This window comes from Desmodus rotundus, chromosome 4 (assembly GCF_022682495.2).
Source record: "Desmodus rotundus isolate HL8 chromosome 4, HLdesRot8A.1, whole genome shotgun sequence".
Taxonomy (NCBI): Eukaryota; Metazoa; Chordata; class Mammalia; order Chiroptera; family Phyllostomidae; genus Desmodus; species Desmodus rotundus.
In genome coordinates, this window is record NC_071390.1 from 22450327 (window position 1) to 22477532 (window position 27206).

General features: G+C 42.0%; 1 protein-coding gene and 1 non-coding gene across 5 annotated transcripts; both read left to right on the forward strand.

Moving 5' to 3' along the window:
* The first annotated feature begins 760 nt into the window (after positions 1-760).
* CWF19L1 (CWF19 like cell cycle control factor 1) lies at positions 761-27101 on the forward strand. Of its 4 annotated transcripts, none has more exons than XM_024555743.3 (14): positions 761-860; positions 4263-4347; positions 5148-5226; positions 6408-6509; positions 8749-8963; positions 10931-11049; positions 15044-15128; positions 16716-16856; positions 17677-17791; positions 18507-18586; positions 22165-22374; positions 23272-23391; positions 23835-23932; positions 26714-27101. In XM_024555743.3, the coding sequence occupies exons 1-14, from the start codon at positions 838-840 to the stop codon at positions 26856-26858; spliced, it is 1617 nt and encodes a 538-aa protein (XP_024411511.2). In that variant the 5' UTR covers positions 761-837; the 3' UTR covers positions 26859-27101. The 4 variants fall into 4 exon arrangements, with proteins under 4 accessions (XP_024411511.2, XP_053779059.1, XP_053779061.1 ...); XM_053923084.2 differs by having other exon boundaries at positions 813-860; positions 5164-5226; XM_053923086.2 differs by lacking the exons at positions 761-860; positions 4263-4347; positions 5148-5226; positions 6408-6509 and adding exons at positions 6575-7517; positions 8160-8260.
* LOC112300537 (small nucleolar RNA SNORA12) lies at positions 22931-23078 on the forward strand. The gene has a single exon (XR_002974414.1). It is a non-coding gene; the product is annotated as a small nucleolar RNA SNORA12 (small nucleolar RNA).
* Positions 27102-27206: the final 105 nt, after the last annotated feature.

A 27206-nucleotide genomic window follows, 5' to 3' on the forward strand; every position in this document is an offset into this window, starting at 1 on the left:
TTTTCCATGCCCCTCAGTTGTCAGGAACTTGGGCACTCACCTTTGTTTCCATTTCCGTAAACGTCTCCTACCAACTGGCCTGAACTCTCCAGAAAGTCAATGTCATGAAAAATACAACCAAAAACGCAAGAGGGCTCTTGTAGATTAAAAGCAGCTAGAGAGAACCGAATGCAAGTGTGAATCTGGACTGGATTCCAAATGAACGCCAATGAGAGAAAATAAATTTGAGGGGGTAGGGACCAAGGGAGAACTTTAAATATGAATGTATGTTAGGTAATGTCAATTTTCTTAGGTGTGTGAATGGTGTTATGGTTAGGTCCTTATTCCTAAGAATAAGGAGGATGGTCCTTATTTGTAGGAAATACACTCAGAGGTATTCTCGATTTCCCCACGTTACTTTGAAATGATTCAGAATAAAAGTGCTTGTGCATCTTTAAGGCAATAGCCATTTTTAAAATTTTTTGACAGGTTCAAAACCTATAGAAAGCACGTGTGGAGGGAGTGTCTTGCTCACTAGAGTAATAATGTTAGGTTTTAGGATAGGTTAGGCCCATCGTTGTGCTGGGAACTTTCTAGCAGCTCAATCACTTCAGTTGCCCCGAGATAAACAATCAAAATGGGATTCCTTTTTGTCATTTCTCCTTTCCTCTTAATTCCTCCTTGAGATGAAACTGCCTGCGAGAGGTTGCAGGCCCTCGGCGCTCTCCGTAGATAACCGAGCCTTCATTGGCCGAGATGCACTGACGTCTTCATTGTGCTGCGGAAGCATCTGTCGGAGGAGCCCGGGTGCGGCGTCCTAGTTTTCAGTGGTGGTCGCAAACTCTGTTTCGGGGACCGATGGCTCAGAAACCGCTGCGCCTGTGAGTGACTCCGAATGGGAAGCCTCTGTGTGCGCGCGCCTGCGTCTACCCGCCGGGGTTTTTCTCCAGACGGGAAGGGCGGGTGGAAGGGCAGGGATACGAGCGCAGCGGCGGCTGGAGAGCTTGGTTCACATCTTTGTGGGCTGTGGTCTCCGATCACAGCTTCACCTGGCCACGGCCTGCTTCTTTCCCCGGCCGTTTTCGCTTCCGAGCGGGAACTCGCGGAGATACTCGCTAAGGGAAGCGGAAGCTCCTAGTGTTGGGCTTCTTCCATGTCAGGCCATGCTGGCTTCTGCCCTGACGCATCATTTACCCTTTTTTTCTCCCCGCACTCCATTTACCTAACCAGATCTAGGCGTGGGGCCGATTGATAGGCCCCGGGCAGAGGGAGACAGGGTGGGTGGATAGGGCCGCCCTGGAGCACGCTTGTCGAGGGAGGATGGGAAGGGAGGCGCTAGGACCGCGGAGAGGACTTCCATTCATCCGACAAGTATTTATTGAATAATTGCGGTGTGCTAGATGTTGTACAGATGGAGTTCCTGCTTCAGTGGAGCTTATAGTGAAGAAAAACAGACAGTAATCAAAGAACCCAGATATGTGTAAAATTACAGTAGTGATGAACGTCAGGAAGAAAATTCATAGTGCCGAGAGGGTGTATAGTAGGAGTATTTGGCCTAATACGAGAAGTGAGGATTGAGCCTTAAATAATATTTTTGTCTTTATCCTGAAAAAAAAGGTCATTAAAATGTTTAATACCAACTTGGCATGATCAACTTTTCGTTTTGGAAAGTGATTCTGACTGCAATGTGAAGAACAAATTAGAGCCAAAATAGAGGACAGCTAGGATTAGATAGAGTGATGGCAGAAGGAAAGTGCAGGGATTCATGGTTTTTTTTTTTTCTTTAAAAAAAAATATGTATGTATTTAGAGAGAGAGGAGGGGAGGGAGAGAAACATCATTGTGTGGGTGCCCCTCGCGCGCCCCCTACTGGGGACTTGGCTCGCAACCCAGGTATGTTCCCTGACTGGGAATGGAGCCCTGGACCCTTTGGTTCACAGGCGGGCACTTAATCCATTGAGCCACACCAGCCAGGGAGATTCATGGTTTATTAAGGAGATGAATTCAACAGGGCTTGGAAATATTTTGGTTGTAAGAAGAGGTCGGCACTGCCGGGGTCCCAGATTTCTTCTTTCTTCAGTGGAATAGGAAACACTGGAAAAGGGCCAGATGAGGAGATGATGAATTCTGAGTGTCCTATGGTGTACAAACTGAACCATTGGCTCTCCCAGAAATAATTATAATTCCATGTGACAGCTACTATGATAGAGGAAGTGCAGGATTCTGTGGGAGCCCCAGAAATTGGTGACTGATAGGGCCTGGAGGGCTTCCTAGAAGAGATGGTGCGCAAAAGATAAAAAAATGTGTAATAGGTTATTACAGAACTTGCTCTGAAATGCAATATGGGTTTCTGAAGTGGTTTTTGTTTGTTTGTTTGTTTTTTGTTTTTTTGGTGACAAGGAAAGGGATTATTTATTTAAAGAGTTATACAAACTTAAGAGTAATGACTTAATGTCTTCATTGAGATCCCAAAGTCCTTTAGAATACCCACAAATGCACAATCCTTCCTTCCCCCTCTGCCCAGTCTGGGGTACCGTGTCTCAGAAAAAGAAATAGAAGTCCATGGTTCTTCTCTGCCCAAGCCGTGTGGTCCCAAAAAGATGCCACATGGCTGCCACGCCTGGGTTGAAATCCCAGCCCCAGTCTTCCTCCACCGCACTATTTCCGACTCCGCCGGGTTTCTGAATTTTTGAGAGTGACTTTCTGACCTGGTAAGGAAGACTTGAGACATGTGCCAGGATTTGAGGCATGGGAGAAATTCAGACTCAGGAAGGGTACAGTGGGACTGGTAGGGGAATAACTACCCCAGGGAATGGCAGAGGCAGAAAGTGACCAGATTGACAATACTGAAGGTATCTGTGAGGGGAACTTGGAGAAGCGCTGGGAAGATAAATCAGGGGACTTGTGGAAGGCTGTGCTTCTGCATGCAGTGGAGTTCTCTTAATGTTTTTGAGGAAAGAACATTGTTGGCTTTATGTAAGATGGACAGGAAGAAGAGAAGGCATTGGGAGGAAATGTAAGCGGATTCTTTACTTTGTATCCAATGCCAGATTCATTATATTTCTCATGCTGCCCCTGCCTTATCACAGGGCTCTCAGTCACTCAGCCTCAACTCTCCTCCATTCCTCCTCCAATTTGTATTCAGCCTTTCAGAATTCTAAATTTCCCATGTGTCTATCTCTCCCCCAATTTCATTCGACATTGCCCTTTCCACTGATAACTTTGCTTATAGGCAGTTGTTCCTCCAGACTGTCTTTCACTCCGTTACTGAAACGATCTTTCTAAAACAGATGTGCTCACGTCATTACCCAGCTGGAAAATGTTTGGTGATACGGGCAATAAAAGCACACCAGAAGGACATAATGACAGAACAGTAAGAAATATGTTTCAAGATGAGTTGAAAGACATTAAGAAAATGATATAAGTGGAAAAACAGTATAAATCAGAATTACTAAAACTCAGAAATGAGATAATAGGACAAGTTACTTCCCAATTTAGGGCCAGTCTGCCTCATGAACCTCAGCTCTTGCCACTTTCTGCCTCCCTGCCCGATAACACTTTACATGTACCTCCTACTTATAGCCCTTATTAAACTGGATGAGGTAAAAGTAGGTTTACAGTTGTGAGTTTGCAAAGCACAGAGTTTATTCTTATAATATTATTTATTAATTATTGTATTATTTTCCATGCCAACAACTATAAACCTACTTTTGCCCCACCCTGTATAAATTTATGGCTATCAGAATATCTCCCCTTCCCTGATTGTAAACTCTGAGGCTTGAACTGTTTTCCTCCTCTTTGTACTCCTAACATGTTCTTAGCACCGTACTTGGTTTATTGCACTTAGCGTATTGTCGGAGTTGAGGCTGTGTTTTTCTCAGTGGATGATTGAAGCCCTGTACTAAGATAATGACAGTGGCAATAAAAAGGACAGAGAGGATGTGTACAATGTTTGGGAAAAGGGATCGATGGGGCTTGGTAACTGGAGGGGAGAGTTTTGACTGTGACCGCGTTGGTGATAGACTGATCCACAAAACTTGGGAAGTGAGGGGAGGATGCTGGTTCAATTTTGGAGGAAATGATAAGGTACATTTTGGATAGGATGAGTTGAAGGTGTTGGTGAGACCTTTGGGTGAAGTGCCCAGTGGTCAGTAATGGTTCACATGCACTGAATGTCTCAGGTAACCTCAGAGAGACCAGATCACGTATCTGCGTGACCCGGGGAGACCTGGCAGGCCTGTTCGTGTTTCCTGAATTGCCTTAATGTTTATTTCTTGTTTGCAGCTTGGCTTGTGGAGATGTTGAAGGAAAATTTGATGTTTTATTTAATAGAGTTCGAGCAATTCAGAAGAAAAGTGGAAACTTTGACGTAAGATGCTTCCTTTTTCTGAATTTAATTTTACTGTCAACATACTAAAATAAAATTTGGCCTCCTTTTTTCATTTGTTGATTGAACACATAACTCCTTTTTTGCTGTTGTTAGATTGGGGACCTTTTGTGAGCATAGGAACTTAGCAGCTGCAGAGTAGTGGGGTAAGGGAGACCTGTTTACCTTTTTATACTTTTAAGATTTCAACCCTGTTACTTGAATACTGTACAGAAATGTAAAAACAGACTAGCAGAACATTGCTAAGTGACCCTGACCACTGGGTTTGGGAAGCGCAGATGTATTTCATGAGCATATGGTGTAGATTAAGTCCGATGACATGAGCAAATGCTTCACAAACCAGAGAGCCTTAAATGTGTGTGCGGTTGCCGCCTAGACTGTAAACTCCTAGAGTACAGAAGAATATTCTCAGTGTGGGGATAATGTGTTCACTGGGTTAAAGGCTGAGTACAGACAATAGGCAGGAAATGTTTTTTTACGCCCTGTATTTCTCAAGGTATCTAATATTTAAAGTTTTATATTTCACAGGGGGATCTTCAAGGTTGATTGCTTCATTTTTCTCTGGACTCCCCTTATCCCCCAACCCCAACTTGCATTTGGCAGTCACTGACACAAAATTTAGTAATTCCTACAATTGTTACTAAAGAATTATGCAAATTGATTAAGGAAAAAACTTGGTCTGAGACCATTACTTAGGATAATTAGCTGAATAATGTTACTGTGAATTATGCACTATTTGATATAAATGAATCTCATATATCTGTTTAAAAAACTCATTTTAGCTGCTGTTGTGTGTAGGAAATTTCTTTGGCTCCACTCCAGATGCTGAATGGGAGGAATATAAAACTGGCATCAAAAAAGGTATAGAAATTATTTTTGTTTAACAAATGATTTCTGATAAAGTTTCAAGACTACACAGTTTTTTCTGGGTTGCTTTTCACAAGTGTTAGTTATTTAACAATTTCCCTTTGAGCTCTGCATGAGTCTCAGAAGGATGCATATGCGTCTAAATGTTCACCTTTTGAATTTGGTTGGAATTAGTTCCAGAAAACTCATTATCTTTTAACTAGGCAGGAATTGAAAAAATGAAACCATATACAAGGTCTGTCCAGAAAAAGTCCAGCCATTGTCAATGTAATGAGAGCAGTTTTGTACAACATCGATGTAACCTGGCAGCCAAGAAGAGTGGACTGGAATGCGCATGCACGAGCAGTGACGACTCCACTGTATCAGTGGGGGCGGTAGACACCACTGAGTGAGCATGTGTACCGTGTGGCCTTTGCATTCAAATTGAGCAAGTAGAGTAACAAATCTGCATCAAATTTTATGTTAAGCTTGAACATTCCTCTGTGGAAGCTATTCAGATGATTCAGAAGGCTGCAGCTGTGGGCAACTGGTGATTGACAGCTTCATCATGACAATGCACTCACTCATGCATCCCGTCTCATGCAGAGTTTTTTGATGCAGAACATCAAATCACCCAGGTGACTCAGCCCCCCTGCAGGCCAGATTTGTCACGCTGAGACTTCTGGCTTTTCCAAAAACTAAAATCACCTTTGAAAGGGAAGAGATTTCAGACCGTTGAGATTCAGGAAAATATAACAGGGCAGCTGATGGTGACTGGGAGAACTGTGTGAGATCCCAGTGTCCTACTTTGAAGGGGACTGAGGCGTCAGTGTCCTGTATACAATGTTTCTTGTATCTTGTGTCTTCAATAAATGTCTGTATTTTTCATATATCATGGCTGGGTACCTTCTGGACACACCTTGTATGTTCTTTCATTTTTCCAGGATTAGTGTTTTTTTATTAAACTTTTTAGGGTCTGTGTTTTCCTAATTATACATTGACCGTCCTTTTTAAGATGCCACTTCACCATTCTTGGTGATATCATTTAATAATCAGGCCACAAGGTTGGGTGTAGGATATCCGAACTGGTGATCATATTCCAGTTCTTCCTATGATTATTTTTCCTATGGGGAAGCATTTCTCAAGTTCCAAAGCAAATCTGGTAACTCTGGTGTCATGTCTGCTTCTCTCTTTAGCTCCTATTCAGACGTATGTGCTGGGTGCCAATAACCAGGAGACAGTAAAGTATTTCCAAGATGCTGATGGGTGTGAATTAGCTGAAAACATTACTTATCTAGGTAAGTTGATATTTTTGGTGTTTTTAATGAACATAGTCAAGTCTCTTAGGAAATTTGTAGCTGGATTCTTCTGCCATTACTACCTGAGAGAATGGGGGTCAGGAGGATTCTTCCCCAAAGTCTGTGCCTGTACCCTTAAGACTGTAGCATTTTTTCCCTTTGTGGTCCTTCCTCCCTCCAATCTCCTTGTGTTCCCACAGCCAAATATATACTCTTTTAGCCAAACAGAGGAGTAAATGAACTCGACTACAGTATATATAGAGAGAGAGTATTTAAGGTATAAATTATGTTAAAAAGATCTATGTCTGTGGTCTCACCATACAACATGCAGCTTACTTAATTAGATTCCTGAATAGCTGTAGCTCAGGTCTCCCTGAGCCTTTGCAAACCAAAGTTTTTAGTGCTGACCCTTGGTTTTTTCACTCTCTTTGTCCTTTTCCTGTTCCGGGTCTGCTCCTCTAATTCCAGATTAAAGTTGTTCCCTCCCACCTGCCCTGAATCTCTCTTAGTGATTTTTCTCACTGTTTGGCTGTGTTGTTTCCCCTTCACCTGTTGTCAGCTGACAGCCTCTTGGATCACTCAGCTCACTTTTCCCTAAAATTGGTCTTCCGCTCTTCATATTTCCTCTTTTCTGGTCCCTCAGTTCTCTGGAAGGCTTCTGCATTTTCCCTGTTGTCAATGCCCTTCTCCTCCCTTCCCACCCTAGTTCGTCTTGGCCTTTACTGGATTCTCTTCATCTGACTGTGGCCATCCTGTAAGCATTTTCATCGTATTTCAATCATCTTGGGCTCTTCTAGGCAAGCAATTGAGGACAGATTTTATTTGTTATTTTTAACCACAGTAGTGAGACACACATTTGGAAATCCCTTTGCTGTAGCTTAACGCGGGCCTGACTCACTGCAGCTGTCTCTGTAGTCGCTAGATTTGGATTAAGACCACTGCTGGAGATATTTGTGACGGCCGTTTTACCACGTGGATTCAGTGCCAGGAGTGGAAAGGGCGGCTGAGGTATTTGGGTTATTTCTGGGAAAGATTTTTTTGGAATCCAGTAGGAGGAGCAAACAATGAACTTAATAGTGAACATGTAATACTGAGCTTGAAGTGCTGGCAGAACATCCAGCATAATAGTGGCATATGATCTTTCCAGAGTATGTAAATAAGTTGGTGTTGAAGAGTATAGATTTTTGGGAACTGGTCTCATAAAGACAAGAAATAAAGCTGAGAAGATGGTCAGATTGTTGAGTAAGAAATAACGAGAAGGGAGGCAGGCAGATGATAGTATCTTGTGGTGGGGGGCCATATTTCTACACCTAGGAGGCAGGCAGAGAGGTCAAAGTAATTCAAGGAGTCTTGGGAGAGTTAAAGATATTACCTAGTTCATAGACTAAGTTAAGAGAGAACAATTCTCTGAGTAGAGACCCCTGGTGAGTAGTGGCCTTTAAGAGAATGATGGGAGAGGGAAACTATTAGATTGCAGGGGGTTAAGGAACTAAGTAAGAGGTAAACACTTAGGACAGACTATTCTCACAGATTTGAAACTGAAGAGGAGGAGGTTTCCTTTATCAGTTAGTGTGTGTGCTTATTAATCAGTATGTGCCTTTATTAGTATGTATATTCATTAGTATGTTTAATATTCTATTTCCTGAATAGAAAGAGCCAGTTGCAAAGAAGAGACTCTCTAGATGAAAGGAAGGTGAAAATTGATGGAGCAAGGTCTTGAAGGCACAAGCCAGGAGTGAATTTAGAAAAGGGTAGAGTCTCTAATTTTTTCCTTTGAAGTGCTCTCCTTCAGTTGGTAGCTGCTGCCTGCACAAGGAGTACACCTATTCTAGACTCTTACCTTCCTCCAAACTGCAGTTATTATTTTCTTTTAATCACCTCTCCCTATATCCAGGTGTCTGGGCTTCTTTTAGTCTGTGTAGAATCTCCTCTAGAAGGCAGAAAGCCTTTCTCTTAATCAGTGCTTTCCAACTGTTTGCATTAGCACCGGGGTAATAGGCTGGCTGGGGGGCTTCAGCAGGCCCCGCGTGAGGGCTGCTCATGCTGAGCAGGAATACTTTTGTAGCCTTCCAGCATGGGACCCAGCAGCCAGAGGGGGGTTCTGGGAGATTCCGTGCATTCAGACATGTAGAAAGGCATGGAGGTGGGAGAGGCCTGGCCTGGGAGAGATGCTCATCACCATAATGACATTTCAGTTTACAGCTTTGACTGAAATTTGTCCATTTTTCTTTGAACCCAGGTCGGAAAGGTGTCTTTACTGGAAGCTCGGGGCTGCAGATCGTGTACCTCAGTGGAACGGAGTCTTTACATGAGCCGGTCCCGGGCTACAGTTTTAGTCCCAAGGATGTGTCTTCTCTGCGAACGATGCTGTGTTCCACACCCCAGTTTAAGGGTGTCGATATCTTGCTCACATCCCCCTGGCCCAAGTATGTGGGGAACTTTGGGAATTCTTCTGTGAGTAGTACTTGTTCAGCTGGAATTTCTACAAGCAAATTGCACTGTCTTAATTTGAGCTTCTTTTGCTCTTTATATTAAATATTTCAGCTCTTAAGACTTTTCAGTAGAAATTTCTTTGTGAATTTTTTTCAAGATATTTAAAGCTATATTAACCAATCAAAGCAAAAATCGATCTTATGAAAGCTTGATTCACAGCTGAGATTGCTGAAATCTCAATTATAAATTAACGGTTCTTTAAATTGTATTCTCTGCTTCAGGTTCCCTTGCTCAAGCCTCCTCTCAATATGTTCTGAGGGTTCACTAATTTTCATTGAAAAAGATTTATAGCAGGTGGCGGCTCTGCAATTGTATTTTCTTTCCTTCCATTCCAGATTATAGCTTTTTGCCATTAAAATACTTTTATACATGGAATCATTATGGGATCAAAGAAAGTGATCTAAAGACCTAAAGATAAGAAATGAAATGTTGAAAACTTGGTTTCTCTAATGTGAAACCTTTAATGTTGGGATGCATTGGAGCTCACCATGGCATTTGATCTTAGTATTTTTATAAGCAATGAAGAAGAGGGTGTGCCCCAGGTTGGTGAGTAATAGCTATCATGGGTTGAAAAATACTATATTGGTGGAAATAAGCCTAAGGAAGATGTGGAAAGGTTGTGTGTGAGGGTGGAAATCATCAGCTGAGCTTCAGTGAAGGGACATGTAAGAATGCATTTAGAGGCAAATACCAATTGATAGATGCAAAGTTATCAGTGATGATTCAGAAAAGGGTCTTGTAGAGCACTCCCTGCCACTTCAGCACAAGGTATCTATGACCAAAAGGGCCAAGAAGATACCAGGCATTGTCAGGAAGGATGTTGAAAGGAAAAAGGACAATGTTCTCTTCCCCGTCCACAAATCCAGGGTTATTCTTCACCTGGAACACAAGGGACAGTGCTGATTGCAGCACAGAACAGACGGCGAAGCTAGGGAAGACCCAGGGGACTACTTAGCTGGTGGTGGAAGGGAGAAAGACACATGGGGTGTTCTGTAAGGAAGGATGAGAAGAAAGAGCCTCCTTCATTTTGGGGGTGCTAAAAAGAGATTTTGTTTAAAGTTTATAAATAACCATGCAAGACATTTATAGGGAAAAGAAAACAGTGTAGTTCACCACTACCTAAGATAATACAACTAATCTCAAGGCCCAATTCCTTGCCCTTCAGAATCCTGAAGGAGGCAAGTTAAGACACAAGGGAGTTCTTGCTTTGCTGAGTGGAAAGTTAACTTTGTTAATTCATTTCCAGCTAGTACCTTCTCTTAGAGTTCATAATTAACATTATGGATGAGAGAGCACATAATTTGTTGTTCATGGAAGCTAGAGATATTCTGGAAACAAGCCTGACTTTTGGCAAACTTTATAACAAGGGCATGGTGTGCCCTTCCACAAACCTCAGCTTCTTTAACTAAAGCAAAATAAAGGATTGCATGCTTATGTGATGAAACCCTTGACTATTCCATACCAAGTCTCCTGTAGGTCCTAGGGGCTCTGAGAGCCAGCTTTAAGTTCTGTGTTGTGCGTTGACGACCCGCGTTGTCCGAACTGTAGGTGCACAGCGATGCAGATTATAGCAGCACAGTCTCCGGGCTTCAGAAAGAGAGCGTACTTTCCAAAAAGGATTTTCATAGGTTGAATAAACCCCGTTTTGGGTATTGGTATGGAGGACTTACCTTTTAACCTCTGGCTTCTGGCAGTTGTTCCTATTTCTGCATTCACAATAGCCCAGTTTCCCCTGTATGAGATTCTCTGACTGCCATAGTGTGGAACTGCTATGCACATTCTGCCCACGTTTGTATCCACATGCAGATTTCAAAGACATTTCAAAGCATCTTTTTATTTATTTATTTATTTATTTATTTATTTATTTATTTATTGCGTTTCTTGGCTACTCTTAGGTCTGTTAAGATGACTGAGTTTCTGTTTACTAGGGAGAAGTAGATACCAAAAAATGTGGCTCTGCTTTGGTCTCCAGTCTTGCCACAGGCTTGAAACCAAGGTATCATTTTGCTGCTTTGGAAAAGACCTATTATGAGAGGCTTCCATATCGGTGAGTAGCACTGTATTCTTTTTGACTTTTTGAAGAATTTACATTGAATATTCTGTGGTAACTTCGCACGTTCATTTCAGCCATATACCATCTCGGTTCTTTTTAGTTACTGAGGTACCAAAATTAGTGACTCTCAAATCATTCGTTTTCTTTGAGGTTATTTTTCCTAATTTGAAATGTAAGGGATTGCACCATGTAGAGCCCCTTAAAGGTTTGAGGGTCTGAAGTAGCAATGCTGTTTAATCTTCATAGCTTGACGCAACACAGTAACTCCTATTTTGCTCAGGTCAAAAAGTGCTCTGTAGAGTCTTAATCTCAGTATAATCATTTTAGAAGTATTTCAGTTTGAGAATCAAGAACTTGTATCAATTGATTTTTTTTTTTTTAGTTTGAATTTGAAGGTGGAGTTTTTAAAGGATGTATTGCAGAGAAAATAAAACCAGTGACTTACAAGTGATAAAGTTAAATAATTTATAAAAAATTTTTTGACACAAAATTAATATATATATTGTTGAAAGTTCAAAAAATATAGCTGAGCAAAAAGAAGAAAATAATCTGCCCTTTCCCCATAGTACCACAGTGTAAGATACAACCACAGGTAGTAGAGATTTTTCTGTTATTATCTCCATATGTGCGTTCCAGAAAATTTTCTTGTCCTCTGAAAACCATGCACTAAAAACAGAGGTTATGGGAACAAACTACTAAAAACCTATTCAACTTTTAAAGATCTGAATACACATTTCTCTGAAGGACATATACCAGTGGCCAATGGACACAGAAAAGTGCTTATATCATTGGCTCTTAGGGTAATCCAAATCAAAACCACAAGGAGATACCACTTCACATCCACTAGGATGGCTGTAATCCAAAAGGCAAATAATAGCAAGTGATGGCAAGGCAATGTGGAGGAATCGAACCCTCCTCATACCTTGCTGGTGGGAATGTAAAATGGTGGAGCTGCTTTGCAGAACTGTTTGGCATTTTCTTAAAAGGTTAAATGTAGAGTTACTGTATGACCCAGAAATTCCACTCCTGTTCCAAGCAAAATGAAAACACAAAAGTTATACACAAATGATTTTAATAGCGTTACTCATAATTATTCATAGCAGCCAAAAAGTGGCAACAACCCCAATGTCTATCACCTGATGGATGGGTAACTACAAAGGGGAGCTCCCTAATACTAATACTAATGGAGTATTGTTCAGGAAGGAAAAGGAATGGAGTATCGATATATGCTCCACTCCTTTTCATGAGTGAACCTTGAAAACGTTATTCTAAATGAAAGAAGCCAGACACAGAAGATCACATCTGATTCCACTGAAATGTAACGTCCAGGATAGGCAGATAAGTAGAGAGAGTTCCGTATTTTTCAGACTGTAAGATGCACTGGATCATAAGACGTAGCCAGGGTTTAGAGGGGGAAAATCGGGGGAAAAAACCCTGCTCCACCCCCGCCCCCGCCCCCCCGGAAGCCAGGTAAGCTACATGTGGACTATAAGACACACCCCCATTTTCCTCCCAAATTGCGGGGGGCGGGGGGATGCATGTTATAGTCTGAAAAATATAAGTGGTTGTGAGGGGCTAGTTGGAGGAAAATGGTGAGTGACTGCTAATAGGTACAGGGTTCCTTTAGTAATAATGAAGTGTTCTAAAACTAGATTGTGGTGATGGTTGATAGCTTTGTGAATATACTAAAAACTATTGAATTGCATCCTTTAAATGTATGAATTGTGTAGTACATGAATTAAGTCTTAATAAAGCTGTTTAAAAAAAAAAACAACAAAAAACCCTGTATAATGTTTTAACCAGAGCTAACCAAAAACCCATATAATTATAATAATAAAAATATAGTTAAATCTCCGCTAACATTTGCACCTAGAATTATGTCAGTCCATGCTTTATATCCCTGTATTGCCTTTTTTTTTTTTTTAAGATTTTATTTATTTTTAGAGGTGGGAAGAGAGGGAGAGAAGCATAGATGTGTGAGAGATACATCTATCAGTTGCCTCTCACACGCCTTGGCCCGCAACCCAGTTCTGTACCCTGCCTGGGATGTGAACTGGTGACCCTTTGTTTCGTAGGCCAGCACTGAGTCCACTGAGCCACACCACCCAGAGCTGTATTGTGAGTCTTAAGCTTCTTTGAGGAGCTACTTACCATGATAAAAATGTATCAGAGGTAGCATCCTGCATCAGCCATTTTTATTTTAAAATAATGAGGGAAACATCTTCCCAACCTTTTTATCTGTACTTGCAGTTTCCCTGTGGTATTAGTTTTCTATTGCTGCTCTAACAAATTACCACAAACTTTGTAGCTTAAAACAATACAAATTCACTATCCTACAGTTCTGTAGGTCAGAAGTTTGGCACAGAAATCATTGGCCCAGTTGCCTTTGTTTCTGGAGGTTCTTGGGCAGAGTCAGTTTCCTTGCCCTTTTCAGCATCTAGAGACCATTTACCTGCTTCCCTTGGCTCCCTGCTCCATCTTAAAGCCAACAGCTCTGGTTGCATCCTTCTTACCTTCTTCCATAGCCACTTCCCTCTGACTGTCTTCTACTCCCCTCTTCCACTGTTAACAACCCGTGTGGTTATGCTGGGTCTACCCAGGTCATCCAGGACCATCTCTCTATCTTAAGGTCAGTTGATTAGCAAGTGACTGAATCTGTTGTCTTCATTTCCCTTTGCTGTTTAAGCTAACATTCATAGGCTGTGGGATTAGGACATGGGCTTTTTTCGGGGGGGGGGGCGGTTGTCATTATTTTGCCTACTACGTCTGAATATAGCTTAATAGTGGAAGGTGTTAGCGGTTCTTGAGGTCACTGTACTAGTCGCTGCTTGCACTAAGAAAGATGCTTTGCAGCATACTCCTTACTGTCTTTATGTATTGTTAAAGATTCCATTTAATTATGAGTAAACTTGTTTGAATCACTTTGAAAGTGGGAGAAAGTTGCACCTGAGACAGCATGATGCTCACCTTGTACTGACATCATTCCCGTTTACCAAATATGAAGGTGCTTACTCTCTTTAAAACAAGTTGTCGCAGACAGACTGTGTTTTGGTTTACTTCTTTCAATAATGTGAATATGAAACATGTATCTGTGTATTTATATAAAATGGTATGCGAGATTTTTGAAAATGAAGTATACTTTGTGATAGATTCAGGAAATACCTGCAGTATGAAGAAAGGAAAGAACTCTTAAGCATTGGCATGTGTATTAATGGTCACCTCACGAAGAAGAAAAAATACGTAGAATGCCATAATTTTTTAAAAATTAAAAATAATAAATTGCTTAATGTAGAATACTTATAAACATACAAAAGCTCAAAAATATTTTGGTATGCCCTGGCTGGTGTGGCTCAGTGGATTGAGTGCCGACCTGCAAACCTGGGGTCGCCGGTTCGATTCCCCTTCCGCTCACATGCCTGGGTTGCGGACCAGATCCCCAGTAGCGGGTGCGTGTGAGGCAACCACACATTAATATTTCCCTCCCTCTCTTTCTCCCTCCCTTCTTCTCTCTCTAAAAATAAATAAATAAAATCTTTAAAAAATATTTTGGTATATACAATGCCGATATTTTTTCTATGAAAAATAGATACTCATGTACTTTTATATTTTTCCTAGAGAAATGAAATCCTACATGTGACTATTTGTAACTTTTTATTGCACAAAGGAAGAGAGAACAGTATAGTGAACCTTCCTGTACCCATCACCTAGCCTTAGCAATTATCAACATGTTGCCAATTTTACAACTCTTTTAAAATCAAAAGTTGGAGTTCTTATGCTTTTCAGATTCATGATGTCATTTTTCCCTAACAACAGCCCTCGGAGGTAGGGATGATTATCCTACTGGATGGACAGGTGACATCTGAGATTATGTTACTGGTGGTGATGGACCCGGGACTCTTATTACGGCCCCATGGAGTCCACATATTTTATAAATGTAAATCAGAGGTAAAGTTTGTTGGTAACCTGTTATCTCTCAACTATATTATAGAAACCACATCGTTCTGCAAGAAAATGCACAGCATGCCACCAGGTTCATAGCTTTGGCAAATGTTGGAAATCCAGAAAAGAAAAAGGTAAAGATTTGAGTATTTAGGGGTAGGTTGATAATCATCGCCTGCCTGGCAAATGTTTCTCCTTCCCAGTTTAGCATTCAGATCTCTTCTCCCCAGCCACAGTGCCCCAGCTCCTCGGCGGCTCCTCTGTAAACACACGGTAGTAAAAGGTCAGGTTTTCTCGGGTTTTTTGTAGGAGGTTTTAGAGAAACGTTTGGAAAAATAGGCCCAGTGGAACAAAGACAAAATTTCAAATGAATGATATTTCTTCCCATGCCCATGTGGTTGTCTCTGCAGGTATTCATGAGTTTGCCTCAGAAGGTACTCTTACATTGCTTCTTTTAGCACTTTATGTAGCAGAAATAATAAACTCCTCCCAAGGATTCACTTAAGCCCTCCTTGGCTTTGAGACATCTTAGCGATACCTGGAAACTGTCTTTGTACTGGAAAACAGTGCAGGTGAATGCAAGAGACTGTTACCAGAAAAGTGCATCATTCTTCTTACTTCACTGAGAGCATCTTTCATTCTGTAGGGCCAAAAGCAGGATATTGTGGATTGAGACAGCTAAGGTCAGAACGGTTAGTCAAGTGGGAAAATGGATAAATAATCTGGACATTATTTCACTGTAACATGCCATAACCAATGTATATGCAAAAGATAAGCAAATACATATTTTGTGTTTTCCATAGTATCTTAAGCTTTTAAGCCCAATTCATTCTTAGCAAGTTTAGATTTCTGATTTTTTTTACTGCCTTTTAAAGACTGAGTATCACTCATAGTATTTGCAGTCTTGCTTTACTTTCAGGAATGTGTTAGCCTCAGCCCTAAGCAACTCATACTTCAGTCAAAGAATATGCACATTTTAAAATGTGGGAAGCATTATTAAATTCATCTCAAAATTTTGTTCCAGTGTACACCCACACCGGCAGTGCATGCATGAGTTTGTTTTCTATCCACGTTCTCACTGGGGAGTGCAAAATTTTTGTGAAAGTGATAGACGAAGATGGTGTATCATTCTCAATTAGCTGCATTTCCGTGATCAGTAGTGAGGTTAAGCATCTTCACGTTTCATCTGAAGTTCTCAATTACTGCGTAATTAGTCTGAGATTGTAGATGTTCATATGACCACTTACGTCTTTGCTACCAGTCCCTAAGAAAATTTACCAGCAGAGACAGCAGGAGTTGTATAATGTCAGAGGGAAACGCTGAGTTGTCCAATGTAGTTTTCATCAGAAAAAGGAATGGTGGTGCGCGATTCTGTTGACGAAGTACGCGGAGATACAGGACTCAGAGACAGAAGCAGTTTGTCTTCGAAGCTTGTGGAGCAGTTCCTTCTGGGCTTTGCAGTGATGCTTGTTTTGTGGGAGGGTGGGGACCCTCCTTTGACTTGTTGCTTATTACTTGTCAGCCCTTGGTTGGCCCCTGCAGAGATCACTCAATTGCCATTTGATTTACTAGAAATTCTCTGAGCCACAGATGGCCAGTTGCTGCTCTTTTAGTCTTACTTAGTTTCAGAAGCTCCTGTGAAATCTTTACAATAAAATAGATCGACTACATTTGGGTAAACACTATTTCCATTAATGTTATTATGTTGTTTTTCTCCAAAGTACCTTTATGCATTTAGTATTGTCCCCATGAAACTAATGGATGCAGCAGAACTGGTAAGACAGCCTCCGGATGTCACTGAAAACCCTTACAGAAAATCTGGGAAGGAAGCGTCCATGGGAAAACAAATTCCTGCCCCTGAGGTATGTTCTGATTGAGAGGTGGCATTTTCTGGGCAGGATTGCCCCTTACACGTGCTATAGTTTAATTTGTGAGGCAAGTTTAATCCCTGGGATCTAAATATTTTTCCTCTCTTGGGAAATCATGGTGGTGTTTAGAAAGCCTTAAATTTTAAGTAAGCTCAGTATTTTTTTGTTGCTTTTAATTGTAGCTTGGGCTTAACAGTTTCATAGTTTGTCTTTTTTTTTTTTTTTTTAAATCCAAAGTTGATTCTCTATTCTTAGCTCTTCAGTCAAGGATCCAACAACTGCCTGGTAGCAGTGTGATGTGTGATTTTACAGTGAGTGCAAGTAGGTAGATAAGGTTCACTCTGAGGACATTTCTAAATAACAAACTTTCCTGAGATTAATTGTCCCCTCACTACAACAAGGAATGTCAATGAGGGGAAAATTAGTATGCTTTCTGAGGCTTTTTTTCTTTATGAGCAGTCTTCTTATCTGTTTAATTAAATTGCTCTTAGAGTTCTTTGAGCTGTGAAGCATAGAACTGCATTGAGATAGAAAGGGGAAGGAATTTGGATGAGTTCATATTGTTGTTTTAGGCAAGAATTGCCATATAACTTGGATTTTAACTTGCTTTTCCAAAGACATGAATTTGGTGGCAATTTGGATAAGTGTTGAGAGAGATGACTGAGAATGCAGACATCTTCTCCAAAATAGGCAGAAAGGGCTGGGAGAAAAGATAGACATTCCATGGTAGGAATGTTCCTTTGTATGTGAATGTTTTGTACTTTTCTAGAGGTTAATTTAGTAACATCTACTCTTCTGCCTTGGGCCATTCCAGGAAGAGTCAGCCTGTCAATTTTTCTTCGATTTAAATGAAAGGCAGGGGAGGAAGCGTTCATCCACAGGCAGAGATAGCAAGTCTTCCCCTCACCCAAAGCAGCCTCGCAAACCTCGTAAGTACCCCGGTTCCAGGGGTCTCCTATGTGAGCGACCAGTCTTATTTCGGGTCGTGTTTGGGAAGCAGCATCACTAAGAGAGCCTCTTCTGGCAATGGGAATTGTGCAGTGAGTCATTAGGACCCATAATAAAAATGAAGTAATACAAAGATGGCCTGCCTTCGAAGCTGTCTGAGATTGTTCTGTGAGAATTATGGGCACAGCTCCTTTCATGTCTGTAAAACATGAGCTAAAGAGCCTACAAAAACTAATGAAATAATAGGATAATCAAACGGTAGAAAAGACTTTAAGACTATTTCATTGAGATCCTTTTTATCCACCCCCTCGTTTCAGAGGTGAAGAAGCTGACCTTGGGAAAACTTACCACCCAGTCATGTGGCTAGCTAGTGGCAAAGCGGGACTCAGATTGGGGTTCCTGACACCCAGTTCAGTGCAGCCTATTGCCAGTTACGTGCTACTTCAGTCAATGTGTGGTTGTCACTCGCGGATCACCTACGTGTGGAATGGTTACAAATTCAGGATTTTTCTAATAAAGGTTTAGTTTCATTGGTAGTGGTGATGGGGTCGGAGGCATAGTGGGAGCACAGCAGGCCCAGCCCTTGCGGCAGGCAGTGCTGCCTACCAGTCCTTGTAGGGCGTGAAGATCAGACAAGGGCGGGTCTGTGCTGGAGTGTTTGGACCGTAATAACATCTGGCTTTCTTCCGTCTGAAGCTCAGCCTCCAGGTCCCTGCTGGTTTTGCCTTGCCAGCCCTGAAGTGGAAAAGCATTTGGTGGTCAACATTGGCACACATGTAAGTTATTTTCGTGGATTTTTTACAGAGGAGGGGACACCTGTTTCCTGTGACTTTATTGAGTCAGTGTACATATTGTAAAATTCACCCACTTAGGTGTACAATTCAGCGGTTCTCAGTGAGCTCACCAAGTTGTGCACCCATCACAGTTTCAGAACAGGTCTCTCACTCCCGTAAGTTCCACGTGGCCTTTTACAGTTTCTCCCCATTTCTGCCCTCAGCCCCAGGCGACCACTAGTCTGCCCTCTAGTGTTCCTTCTCTGGTACATACAAATTCATACAAATGGAATCATAGAATATGTGATCTTTGTGTCTGGCTTCTTTACATAATATTCTTGAGGCTCATCCATGTCTTAGCATCTATCAGTATTCCATTCCCTTTTTCTGATAAGTAATATCCATTATGTAGACATATGCTACTTTTTGTCCATATGTTTCTCAATAAGTGGACGTTTGGCTTGTTTCCACTTCATGGCCATTAGGAATAACGCTGCCGTGAACATTCGCATGCATGTCTTTGTGGGGACGTTTGTGTTCATTTCTTTTGAAGAGAAACCTAGGAATAAAGTTTTAATTTTTTAAGAAACTGTCAAACTGTTTTCCAAAGTGACTGTACCTTACGTTCACACCAGCAGTGTATAAGGTTTCCTGTTTTTCCACCTTCTCACTATTTGTTATTGTCTGTCTTTTTGATTATAGCAATTCTGTGGTTTTGTAGTGCCGGTTTCACAAGGTTGCTCCCTGCCTTCCTCCCTGTCTGATAAATAGGTGTGGATCTCCTAAGGTGATGCTTTTAGATACTTTTTTAACTATATTTTTATTCCATACTACTAAAAAGCAAGAAATTCTCAGTGATGCCTAGTAGAAGAGGTTGTAGCTTCCTAGTGACAGGAATCCCCATATCCACGTTCCTGGTGTGGGTATCTGGGAACCAAGTAATAATTACAAGGTTGCGTGGTGAGCACTGAATCAGACGATGAGAAGTGGGTGATCTTGAGGATGATCTTTCTTAGGCTGTGGAGAACTCTGATGAAGTGTGTATGTCTCATAGTGAAGTCACTCTATTGCACATTTCCCCAGGTACTTTTTTCCTTGAGCAGACCTCAATTTGGTATTGAATAATGCTAGTCCTTGACCCGCATTCCACTGCGATCCGTATAGACTTATATCCCTTTGCATTCGCTTAGGATGCAAAAAGCTTGATTTTCAGGGTTATAGTTACACTTCTGTTACTCATGGCTAGAAATAGCTGTTCGCTGAGGCTCCTGAGAGGAATATTTACGACCATTTCTCAGTGTGTGGTGCCTCTGCAGACAGATACTTTCATCTGTTTTTTTGTTGATTTATTCTAATTTTGGTTTCTGAATGTGACATTTTCCTCAACTTACCCTGACAATCTTAGGGTCCCTTATTGTGTGTGGCCTTCTGTATATACTGGCCAACTAGAATCGCAGTTTCATCTTATACTTTAGGTCACACCCCTTTCCTGCCTTTATTGTTTGAGATTGAATAGCCCCAATGTTTACGTTTAATTTTTATGTTACTATTGGCACGCTCCTGTCTCTTGGGGGAGCGCTGATGGGCTGACACAGTTGGACCATGGAGCCTGTGGATGAACTTGTCAGTGAGAAGAAGAGCAGACTTGAAAAGCTCTTGCTTTTATAGGAATGCTCTTTTTGGATCATCTCTTTTGGCCCTGTTTTCCTCTTTGGATTAGTTTATGCCATTTTTCTCTTCCTCACACATTGAGTGGTAAGGCAGGCTTGAGACTGCCTTCTCTTTTGGAAGCTTCAGTAGGTTCAAAATGCCATGCAGGGGAAAGGAGGTGCTGCTTTAGGCCTCAGGGAGAAATGACCTTTCTTTTCCAGTCAGTTTTCTGTCACCCAGGGCGTGAGCCTAGAGGATAATGGAGGAAGCCTGTTTGTCTCTCATCTAGGCCTGAAGCTAGAGGAGCAGAAAGCATCCTAAGTCTTGATTGTGGCCCAGCCCAGCACCCCAAGTATGAGGCCACGTGGGGATTTTAGCACCTACCTAGTAATCGGGTCTACGCTTCCCTACACTGTCCTTTATCTGGGGGAAACTTCTTGGGAACCTCTGGTGATCTTTGGTGTCTGGCAAAGGACTTGCAGTCCCCTCTCTACATCCATTCCTTTACATCTCCTTTCATTACTTTCCCCCTCCGGCTTTCCTCAAGGGACACACAAAGAACTATGCCAAGGCCTGTGGCCACAAGTGGGTAAAAGGAGGGGAAGGCTGCTTAGAGTCCAAAGTAACTTCTTCAGAGTCCACATTTTTACTATGGTGGAAGCATTCATTCAGGGCCTATTCATACATTTGAGATACAGTTAAGAGATAATTCAAGTACGGAAGAGAGTAGGTGAGAGTTTGAAAGGGAGGAAGGAGATCGCTAGTTAGTCTAGACCAGCAAGCTTCAGTTACCTCAATGCCCATCATAAAACTGCTGTTTACAGCGGCGACCCTCTGACATAAAGAAAAGTCTAGAAGACTCGGGCTTCTAGAGTAAGCTTTTAAAAGAAACAATCAAAAATGGTTATTGTAAAAATTAAGAAAATGCTTTTAGTGCTTATGAAGTTTAGGTGAACTTCAGGCATCTGGAAAACTAACTTTGTAGGTGTGCTCGATCCTTTCTGCCAAGCAGAGCAAGGGCAGTCCTGCTTTCGTTCGCTCCCACCGCCTGTGCTGTCATTCTGTTGGACTTCTTCAGAGTAAATAAAAAATAAATGACTCTTTCCTTCAGCCTTAATTTGGAACCCACACGCTAATAGCGTACTTTGGGTCATTCTTTCTGAAGCTCCGGTAGCTTCGCGGGCCCGCATTGGTACACATCGGCTTTCCTTTTCTCGCTGTGGTTTCTCCTTCAAAGGATGTCTGAGTGCAGAGCAGTCGTACGTGTTTTGGTTTTGACAGAAATGTTTTTAGTTGCTGTTTCGCTGCCAGCATCCACTGTTGGAACCATCATTTTCTACCTTATTGGATGTACTTGACTTTGAGGTTTTTCTTTCTTCTTTTCCACCCCATTAGGTGGTATGTTTGCTTTCACTTTGTAGAGGTTAGTCAGCAGGTTAAAGCTGTAGGGACATTGTATGCCAATCATGTCACCTTAGTCCTTTTTGTGAGTTGGGGGTGCATTTGGGGTTAGATTGGATGTTACTGTAGGGAGAGTGGTCATTTTGAAATCAGAAGTGGAATCTTTCTGTGGCTGATGGTGATAGTAACTGAAAAATTGTTTTCAAGTTCAGAGCCTGTCTGTTGTCCTGGTCCCTTTCAGCTCTGCTGTTTGAAGCCAAAAGGCTATTTTTGTGGCACTCATTTGCTCCCAAATCATTTGATGCTCGCATAGAAATTTGTTGCATCTAATCTCATTCTTCAGCAGGTACTTGAGAACATTGTTGTGGTAATCTTTAAATCAGATTTTTAAAAGCCGGAGAATTTCCATTAATGGCCTCTTGAGCTCTTTTCCACTCCCCCTCCTCCCTAGATTGTTCCTTGTGTAAGCTTTTCTCCTCGAAGGGTCAAACATGCAGTATTGACTGTGCTGCTGTGTGCTCCGTCTTCAGTGCTACCTTGCCCTGGCCAAAGGAGGCCTGTCTGATGACCATGTCCTTATCCTGCCCATTGGACACTACCAGTCAGTGGTGGACCTCTCAGCAGAGGTGGTGGAAGAGGTGGAGAAATACAAAGCTACGCTGAGAAGGTTCTTTAAGAGCCGAGGGAAACGGTGTATTCTATTTGAGAGAAATTATAAGAGCCATCACCTCCAGCTCCAGGTAGGTGGTCTCTGCCCACAAACTTGGAAAGGGCCCGAGGGGGCTTATATGTTGATAAATACTTAAATAATGTTAATTTCAGTAATTAACTTGATTAATATTTAAAAGTTTGATTCCAACAAAAACCTAAATATTTTATTTATTTTAAAAAATTATCTTATTCAATTATAGTTGTCTGCATTTACCCCCCCACCATTCCCCCCAAACTAAATATTTTATATTTTAAAATTTTAACATGAATTTTCACATTATAATTTAAATAATGTTCATTTAAAAGGTTAGAGAGTCTAGTGGTAACTCCAGAGACTTCACAGGGAAGCACACTGTCAGTATAAGTGGATTGCACATACAGGAAGTGCCTTGTTTTAGAAAAGGAATGGGTAGTTGAGGAGGGCTCCAAGAAAGATTTAGGCCTTGACAGGTACAGTTTGGAAGGGATTGGGTGTCCTGTGTGAAGCCCAGCGTGAGTAACTGCTCAGACGTAGGAAATAGTCTCAGAGCCTGAATGGGGCCAGCAGCTCAGCCATTTGGAGATTGTTATGGTTAATTTGTTTGTAACTGTGGTGGTTTTCTTTTGGCACATTTGTTAAGTTTTCAAATGGGCTTGACTCTGCCACATATATTATACAGGAGCTGGCAAAGGCTTGACGACGAAGAGACTGCTCTCTAGCCTTTCCGGCGTGTGGAAGTTGGCTCCCACATGCCGCAGGCTATCTCATGAGTTTAAGTCCTTACAGACGGGCTGCCATGGGCCTGTCTGGCCTGAGGAGACTCTCTGCTGAGGGGTATTTCTCCACCCCTGTGATGGATTTGCTATTTCTCAGGAACCACAGGAGGCACGACCTCTCTGGGACCTGCATGAAGAATTTCTCTTTTCCTCCCCCACCCCCACCCCAGGTCATTCCTGTGCCACTCAGCTGCTGCGCCACTGATGACATTAAAGATGCCTTCATTACCCAGGCACAGGAGCAACAGATGGAACTGCTGGAAATCCCAGAGCACTCTGACATCAAGCAGGTGAAACAGGAAGGCAGGGGGATGTTCAGGGAGAAGTAAAAACCTGGTTTCTGACCCGTGAGCCTGAGGTACTGTCAAGGCATTCCAAACATGTTAAATAGACAGGTGACAGTTTGGAACAAGAGCTCGGGGTATTCATTAGATTGGAGACAAAGATGGTGTTACAGCAATGCCTCAGTGCTTTCCAGGGAAGGGCAAGAAGTTAGACACTTCCGAAGGCAGGAACTTGGAAGGACGGGTGCCACTGGGAGGACCTCTGTGGCGCCTGCCAGTTTGGCTCCTTAAACCCTAGTTCCCCCGAGTGGCTTGGGGTCTGTAGCTGCTTACACCCTCTGTGCTTCTAAATTGAATTCTTTGCCAAATTAAAGCTTTTAAGAGATGAGCTAGGATTTTAGGTTTTTAAAGCACTATTGTGTATCCTCATGCAGCTCTGTTTACTTTAGATTGCACAGCCAGGAGCGGCATATTTTTACGTTGAACTTGACACAGGAGAGAAGCTTTTCCACAGAATTAAAAAGAATTTTCCTTTGCAGTTTGGAAGGTTTGTATAGTTTTCTGACTTTATTTTTATTTATTATTATTACTTATCCTCATGTGAGGACATGCTTATTGATTTTAGAGAGAAGGGAAGGGAGGGGGAGAGAGAGGGAAGGAAACATAGATGTGGGAGAGAAGCATGGATCGGTTGCCTCTCGTACATGCTCTGATGGGGGACTGAACCCACAACCTAACAACCTAGGCCTGTGCTCTGACCTGGGATCGAACCTGTGCCCTTTCAATTTCCAGGATGTTGCTCCTGGAAACTGAGCTACACTGGCCAGGGTGCAGTTTTCTTATTTTAAATATATTTTTACTAGACCTTCTCTGAACAAACTAGTGGACTGAATGGACAGTTAAATAAAAAGCCAAATAAGAAATAGTTTTTGCCCCAAGGAAGCAGTAGTCTTGGGGCAAGTCAGATATTTACATATATGACAGTAATGTCAAAAGTGCCCTAACAGAGTTTTGAGGAACAATGTATTTTGGAAATTCAGAGGAGGAAGGGCTTATGTCAGACAGGTGAAAGGCTTCATGAAAGGGTTGAGGTTGAGCCTGAGAGAGAGATTTAGAGGGCAAACATTGGACTGTCAGAGTTCTAGCCTAGGGAATGGAGAGCTACCCTTAGTTAAACAGATGCTCTGTGTCCGGCACTGTGCCAAGAACTTTATATGCATTGCCTCATTCAGTCTTCCAGCTCTGTAAGGTAGGTACTGTCATCTCAATTTACCAGTATGGAAAACGAGGCTTTAGAACAGTACCCAATAGCGCTTTCCCCAGTGATGGAAATGCTCTATAAATCTGCACTGTCGTATGCAGTAATCACTAGCCACAAGTGGCCACTAAGCACTTGAAATGTGGCTAATGTGAGTGAGGAACTGAATTTTTAATTAAGGTTAATTTGGGTTAAAATGTAAACGTCTGTATGAGTACTGGCTCCTAGAGCATGGCTCGAGAGCGGTTAGGTCGTTTGTCCGTGGTCACACAGTGGTAGCTTCAAATCCAGGACTGTTGGACCACAAAATGTGAGGCCTTACCCTCATTATTCTGAAGTGTCCTAAAGTTTTGGCTGAGTATTCATTTCTTCTCATATCAGGCAGAACATAACAGCAACACCATACAGGGAGTGGTGTGAACTAGGCAAAGACTGAAGACAGGAATTTGCTGACCAGAAGAGATTGAGTATTGAGGGGAATCAAAAATCTGGGGGACAGATTATCTGATGCTGGTGTCTGTGGTTTGCAGTTGTTTTTTCACCCTAGTTAGAACTGAGCTTTGAGTCAACCTTGAGCCCTTTTCTTGGTCTAATTTGGAAAGCCTCCAAGAGATTGCCACCATTGGATAAGTCCAGTAGATGTAGTTGTCTACATTTTCAGAAAGATAATTGACAAATGAACAACTGTATTAAAAGCTTCAAACATTTGACATTATCTTTGCTGTTGCCTCAGCAACAGATGCAGATGTGGACACTGATGACGGATACACACGGGCACATAAGCCTGGAAGACAGAGATTCTCTGATACTATACAATGCTCATGATAGCTGAGTGTTTTTATAAATGTGCTAACTTACAGTTACAGAGCACTTTGTAGTTAACAAAATACACAAAAAGACTGTTTTCCCCTGCTGTACAAGAAGGGTAGTTCTGTCTTCATTTTACAGCCAAAGAAGTAGGTTCAAGGCTTGCCCAGGCAGCTAGAAATTACACTCGGGTCCTATGACTTTAGAAAACTCATGTGACTTGTTTTCAACTCTTCTATTTATTGTAGCTTTAAAGTGGGAAATGAACCATATAGATGCACGAATAGAGTTACATCTAATATAGCAAAATAAATAAAAGTTAGTAAATATAAAGCAGTGGCAATTAAAAGCTAGCTTGTATATATGTCTGTATGGAGCTTGTTTTTGTTTCTCTTTTTATTTTTTTTTGATACTGAGCCTGTGCTATTGTGCCTATTGTAGCCCTGAATTCCCTAAAAGTAGAGGCAGAAAGTCAGAGTGGATTATGGTCTTAGATTCCTGACTCTGCACCATGCCCTTAGCTAACTCATGGCCTAATTGGGATGACAAAACCAGAGTTAAGGCAGGATGTAATCACAGCTAGTTGGTGCTTTGTGTTAGCTCCGTATCTCACAAAACTGTTCTTTTGTATTTCATAGGCAAGACTCAGATGTAAAATCACCTGTTCAAGTCATAGACAGCAAGAGGCAGATCTAGGAATGGAATCATCTCTGATCTGTCTGGCCCACAGCCCTGTCCTCATTCTCCTGTGCCATGTTGCTTCTCCAAATACCAATAAATGTAGTTTCAGGTTGTTCAGAGAAGTAATTGGGATGTAGGGGGTTAAGAAGAGGTAGGCTCTGACTGTCAAGTGTGGCTCAGTGGGTTGGGCATCGCCCCACAAACCAAAGAGGTTTATAGGGGAGGTCCGTGGTTGGGGGCATGCAAGCAGCAACCAATCGATGTTTCTCTCGCATACTGCTGTTTCCCTCTCTCCTTCCCTTCCCCTCTCTCTAAAAATAAATAAATAAAATCTTAACAAAACAAGAAAGAAACAAAGAGGTAGGACCTGAGCTGGTCACTTAAAATGGGTATGATCTTGATAGAATGGCAGAGATGGCACTCAGGGAAGAGAAAATGGTATGAGTAGAGTCAGAGGAAGTTGCGAGCCTTCTTCAGATGATGTTGAGCTCAGGAGAGCTCTCTGTCTGGAGAGGACAGGGGGTAAGAGGGCGGGTTCAGACTGATACTGTCTATGTTGACTTCTTCGTGTTCTTTCCGCAGGGAGGTCCTGGCAAGTGAAGCCATCCTCAATATTCCTGACAAGTCTGACTGGAGGCAGTGTCAGACCAGTAAGGAAGAGGAGGAGATCCTGGCTCGCCGCTTCCGGAAAGACTTTGAGCCCTTTGACTTCACTGTGGACGAGTGAAGTTTTTTAAAGAAATTACAGTCTCCTGTGGGGACTGTTTCCCTGCCTCTTTTTGGTACATTCCCATGGAACCTGCCTGTACCAAGAGGCCTAAAATTGAATGTTTTTCAGAAAAGGTCACATTCTAGGATGAAAATCCTATGTTAAAAGCATGTTTGTCATCCAGCTCCAAGTATTGCTTTTGTTTATCAACATTTTCGAAAACATTTAAATTATGAAATAAAATGTACATGCTTTTCCATGGTTGGGAGGTGCCTTATCTTTATGTTACCTATAACCATCGAAATGAAGTAGTGTGTGTGTGGCAGGAGGAACTAGGGCTTTAGGCCCAGCTGTTATCCAAGCATC